This window comes from Apaloderma vittatum, unplaced genomic scaffold, assembly GCF_000703405.1.
Source record: "Apaloderma vittatum isolate BGI_N311 unplaced genomic scaffold, ASM70340v1 scaffold27061, whole genome shotgun sequence".
Taxonomy (NCBI): Eukaryota; Metazoa; Chordata; class Aves; order Trogoniformes; family Trogonidae; genus Apaloderma; species Apaloderma vittatum.
This window is the reverse complement of record NW_009700076.1, coordinates 43475-49474: the sequence shown is the minus strand read 5'-3', so window position 1 is coordinate 49474 and position 6000 is coordinate 43475. Positions and strand designations below refer to the sequence as shown.

At 40.8% G+C, this 6000-nt stretch overlaps 1 protein-coding gene across 1 annotated transcript in view; it reads left to right on the top strand.

Moving 5' to 3' along the window:
• Window positions 1-294: 294 nt before the first annotated feature.
• The window catches only part of LOC104280855 (protein Wnt-7b), a 39666-nt gene continuing 33960 nt past the window's right edge, over window positions 295-6000 (top strand). The window contains exon 1 of the mRNA XM_009878641.1: window positions 295-523. Coding sequence (XP_009876943.1) covers window positions 427-523 — 97 coding nt within the window. The 5' untranslated portion in view covers window positions 295-426. The remainder of the gene's footprint in view (window positions 524-6000) is intronic.

Genomic DNA, 6000 nt, shown 5'->3' with positions numbered 1-6000 from the left:
TATGTCTTGCTTTCTACACATCATTAGATGATGGTTCTGTGTAAGACTGGAAACAAAAGTGTCAAAATTCCATTTCTTTGCTGTTTCTGGCACAAATCAGATCAGGAATTACTACAAGATTTCCAACGTCTTCTGTCAGACCAGAGAAGTTGGGATAAGTTGGCATAACCACAGGAGCCCAGCTTCCAACCCTCCCCCTGTTGCCCAGTGCCTTTTCTGCCCCATGACAGCCCATGGCAAAAGCAATTAATGGCTTCAATTTGGTTATAACGTGCCTTTCTGCTTTTTTCCTTCAGAGCTTTGTCATCCGTGGTGGCTCTAGGAGCTAATATCATCTGCAACAAAATCCCAGGCCTGGCCCCTCGGCAGCGAGCGATCTGCCAGAGCCGCCCTGATGCCATCATTGTGATCGGGGAAGGGGCACAAATGGGAATCAATGAGTGCCAGTACCAGTTTCGGTACGGGAGGTGGAACTGCTCCGCGTTGGGAGAGAAAACAGTCTTTGGACAAGAGCTTCGAGTAGGTAAGGGTGTCTCTAATATGGTGCTAGAGTGATACGTTGGGGCTGGTTTCCTTTTAGCTTTCTCACTGCGGTCCTGCAACAGTTTATAACCTTCTGGTATGGGCCTACCGGAGTTCAGTCAGGATGCTCCTAAAACAACTGTGGTCTGTATGATTTCACTCGTTGAAAAGTAACTGGCAAAGGACATGAAAACTCTAATGATCTGTAGATGAAGTGACTCATATCTGTGCAACTTCATACTCAGCAATGTCCTAGATGCCTGCACAATCATCCAAGGACACAGTCATCACACCTCACTAGAGGATATTCCCAATTGTCATCCTGTTAGAGCTTGCCATGATGAATGTGATGCATATTATGGCCAATCAAAAGGGAACTAAAATCACCTCCAAAAAAATTCCTCTGCAGACTTCCCAAACACTTAAGCAATGGGAGAGTCCCAACTAACTGATGGAATAGTGCACACGGAACTGGCCTTCCAATATACGGCAGTGATACATAGCCATTTTAGTGTTGCTTTCACACTGTAGAGAAAATATTGCAAATTATTTGAGGCAGGAAACCCATTCGAAGAAAATCATACAGGACCTTCACTTGACAAGATGTTAGCTGGCGGAAGTTAAATTGATCACTTTCCATTCACTCAATATCTGATATTATTTTCTAGGGGAGATTATGCAAATTTTTTCCAGCACTCAGATAATTATTTTCCACATCACCCAGCTGAGTATCTTTAGCCTATTGCTGACTCTTCCTCTCTCCCCCAAGGGCTACCCACTCTTGTCTGCTGCTCAGTGTTGAGATAACATTTTTTGTAATGTGTGGCTCTCACAAGGGTGCTCAGAGTGACATTATCCAGCTGCTCAGTGAGTCATAGCCTGTTCTGTCCAATTCTTCTTTGGGTGACACCTCTTTCTTGAATTCAATAGTTCGATCTTATGCCTCCAATACAACTCAATGTGGTCAGACACAAGATCTCCTTAAAACTGTGGAAAAAAAGTCATAATGCTTCATCCTATTTGTGCAAAGAGGAAATGACTTACATGGTGCTTTGATTATTCCTGGAGATCAGGGCTTTGATTTTTTTTCCAACACCCATGTGAAAAGAACGCTAAAAGCTGAAATACGCTTAAGTCAATGATGGAATGGAGTGGTTTTTTTCAGAGAATGTGTAAGTCTGAGAGTCTGGCTGAGGTCTGGGCTTTTTAAGGGCACAGTGCCCAGCTGCAGAGTGTTGTTATTGAATAAATCCACTGGCATCAGGGGAACTGGCTTACACCTGCAGTGAATCTGTCATGTTCTGTGAGCATTGCTCCACACCAAATCACAGAAGTGGAGAGGGCTAAAATTAATAATAAAAAGACACAGTAAACAATGACAAAAGGAAACTCTAAACTTTTTGAACTTCCCAAAAAAAGTTTAGTAGAATTTGGTTTCGGTACTGAAAAGCTGCTAGTGAGGAATTTGCTCATCATTTGTTCTAAGAGATTTCTAATTCTTTTTAGATAATACATATTGCCTAATTTTTGTTTCTTAAAGAGAGTGTAAGTGGAAGGCATTAAACATCCTCAATACACTATCTACAGGAAATAACCTAACATTTGACTTTTATATTCAACTTTAAATGAATCAGAAACACATCTAGTCAATTTACTATTAGAAGCACAGATTTGATCCTCCTTGGCTGGTGTTACGCCTGTTTGTCTTAAGTTGATACCCAAAATCATGTTTCTGGCAGAAAACATACAACTGTCAAGCTTGATCTGCCAACATTTGCAGGCAGACTCTGACCCTTAGACAAGTAAGTCCTCTTAGCTTTTATGAGGTCGCTTATGTCCTTGAAGAGACACAGTCTGGAAGGTTATACCAGAGTTGGTGTAGTCATTAAGCTTCCTGGTGAAAAGGCTTTCACCACTTTTGCTCTTCTCTTCAAGATGAGAATCTTGTGGCACCTCATGAGCTCTGTTCTTGTACTCACAAGTAATAATTCACTTCACTAGAGAGACTCCTTTCATCCTCAGAAACCTTGCAAGTAAGCACAGTCCAAATGCCTAAAGAGGAGTACAAGTTGAGCTTGTGTTTTCATTCTGAATGTTTCTATAAGAAATAAGAGCTACAGGGAACAAGAACTGTTTGGCATCAGGATGGACCAAATATCAGGTTGGTCAAACTATACTAAGTTTGAAAAAATCAGGGTTTTCCTGAGCCACTGTTCAGGCCATATTTGCCAAAATGTTCACCAGATTTTTGACCTCTTCACTGAACCTGGGTGGTTTCTTGCCACTTTGAAATGACTGATGTGGAATTTGGTGGGTTCTTTTATGGCTTAACCCAAACACCGACGAAACTTGGCAGTCACATCTGAGCTCTGCTTTGACATTTGTTGGGTGTGAAACCACACAAACTCTAGCGGATGGAGGAGGTTTACATGACCCCTGCCAGCTGAGCCAGATGAGTTCCATGCAGATTTATAAAAGATCCCATAATCCACACGTCTTTATTTGTTTTATCAGCCGAGTAGCACCCAGAGATGATGTGGTCAGTATCTAGGAAAAGGACAGGGTTTAGGAAGTGGTGCTATTACTCTACTGAGGCAGTGGGGGGAAAGCAAACAAGGACAAAGCTGAAAATCTGCCCCCACTTAAAGGTACAAAATACTTGCAAGTATAAGACATTCGGTTCTGCCTGAACAGATTGAAGAAAGGATTAAGACTAAAAAAGACAAGCATGTTTTTCACTTCACTGCAAAGGAAAGCTCATCTAGCTTCTTCCCAGGACTGCTTAGGGAGACAAACAATCAAGGCGAGTTATTCAGGTCACAAGGTGGAGAGAGTGTGAGTGAGCTATGACAGAGCGATTTCTTTCGTAATTGCTTTCCATCTGTGTGGGAAAGAGAGGACCTCTTCTTTAGCTGCTGGGCCAAGGCTCCACCACTAGCACTGAAAAGTGCAGATTTATGGTTGTTCTAGTTTTTATCCTGATGCAACACTTCTCCCTCAAAATTAAAAGCAAACATCCAGACTCAGCCAACAAGAGGTTTCTCCAACGGCTGTGCATCTGTTGCCAACAGCACCTCTCGGGTACCATTATGATCCAACTATTCATGTCTTCCAGCCACAACTAAGTAGCATTCAGAAGGCATGACACAGGAGCAAATGCCCACCCTTGTGATTTCTGAGGATCCTACTGTGCCAGGGGAATCTTCATTAAGTTAGCTAAGCTAGATCGATGCTGAGCTATTTTTTCAAAGAGGGCTGTGAATGAGGGCTGTGCCACCTATATAATACATGGGAGTCTCTATTAAGACCAACTGAAACAGTTCAGGGGACAGAATAACAACTGTAGATATTATATTAGGTGTGGGCATTTGTGATGGTGTAGAAGATTTGCAGCAGCAGAGATAAGAAGTGACGGAGAGGTCCAAATCAGTAGTATGAGCAAAGGATGCAGCATAGGATGAATTAGCCAAGCATTGTGTAGAGCTTTTTTTGGGTATATTTATAGCTGGAAACTTTTCCATAGTCATGCCATCCCTAAAGAAAAGTCACAACCACACTCACTTTACTCATTCTGTCCTTGTACATACTTGTATTCGCCACCTTCCTGTACTTATCCCCAGTTCCCATGCCAGCTTCTCACATAAAGTCATCTTTTGCACTCTCTAGTCTTGCTGTAAGCCTCTTTAACAAACCACCTCCTTAAAGATTACCTCTTCGAACTAATTAGTTAATGATATATCAGTCATTATTTCTGATAACTATTGATGAAAGATAATTGTCATTCTAATTTTTTGAAGAAAAGGACTCTGATCCGGAAGAGTATAGCCTCTAGTTCTGTCAGGTTATTGATGCAAAAATGCTCCCGCACTAGGGACTGTTCCCTATTCCCCCAAACGATGGCTGGAGCAATCTAAGTACCTTTAAAACTCGCAGATCATTAGTAACAACTGAAAGCAAATAACTCCAAAAAGTAAGCAGTACAGCCTCTCAGGTATGGGGTCAGAACTAATAATGGAAGCGAAACCTACTGTTGTTCTTTAAAAGTGGATTATTTTGGCTAATTATTTGTGCATTGACCATTTCCGACGGAATTCTCCAGATTGAAGTGCTTATAAACAGACTGCTTTTATCTGGGTTAAATCCAGGGCAAAACTGAGGTGTTTTGAAAAATACAGCTGTCAAGATATCAAAAGTAATCTGTAGGTATCTCTTCTGTCAGACATGTGGTGTGAAAAATTATTATGATTTATTAGTATTCATTTGGCTGTATCATTAATACAATGATTTGGCCAATCATTGAACTGGACACCTGACAAGGAAGAATCAACAAATAGACAAAAAATGAGGGAGTTCAGAAGTTTTTTTTCAAAAACTTTCTGACCTTTTGTATTGGTCCGTAGATTTTGGGCATGTTGAAAGGATTAATCTGAAGTGAGGTTAAAGCCCTGTTTACTGTGGGATGTTTAGAATAACATCTTCAGAGGCTTCCTGTTGCCATGCATTCACTTAACTTCTGGTCTACTTTCCTGGCAGAAGTGGGGGAGGGGTAGGAGAGAAACTGCAGTTTTAGAGACTGAGAAAATCTGTGCATGGATTGTATAAACTCACAGGTGAAGAAGACTTTACAAGTTATTTTGAGAAACACATAAAATAGTTAAATGGCGTGGTTATAAACAAGCAGGCACTTGTACACATGCACAAATAAACTGCTTGAGAAGACAGTATCATTTCAAACAGAAGATTAAGAAAGGGAGGGGAACATTTTCTGAAGGAAATATACTCAAAGTTATTCTTGCTATATTTGCATTGGAAACAGGTTCACATTGGATCTTAGAGTTTTAGCTGCAGGCCTAAAGGAACAGGGGAATTGGGCACAAAAGACATGTAAGTGATGGCATCATGGAGAAATGGTTGGCATCTTATCACCCATGCTGAGGGGGTGTCAGTCCGTAAATTATCCTTGGTTCAGGCCATATATAGGCTTAATTAAATTCAGATTGAGACTCACATATGAATCCAGTCATTTTTATTCTGGGCTATGATGGTGGTTTTACCGAGATGCCAAATGTTCATAAAAACCTCCTACCAAAAATGGGAGGAGTAGAGAGGCTCATTATTCTCCAAAAATGGCAATTCGCACCCAAGCAGCTACATGAATCTAGCACAGTAGTGTCTAGTATGGTATGAGTTGGCAACTTGGAAAGCTTGTCTTTCAGTATGAGCAGAAAACTTGCGATACATGAAGACAGGCGGCATTCTTAGGAATGCTTTACAACCATACTTGTGCTTCAATGCTATCAGCAAATCAATAAAGTGCACCATAAATGAATCCAGATAGTTTGCTAAAGTAAGTACATTTCTCACTTTTGCCTTTCTTTCCTCTTGCCCTTTCTTTGTCTGCTACTTCATGTTCTCCTTTTCCAATTTTTAATCGATTTATGTTGTTAGTTATATATTTATTAATGCTTAGTAATATTC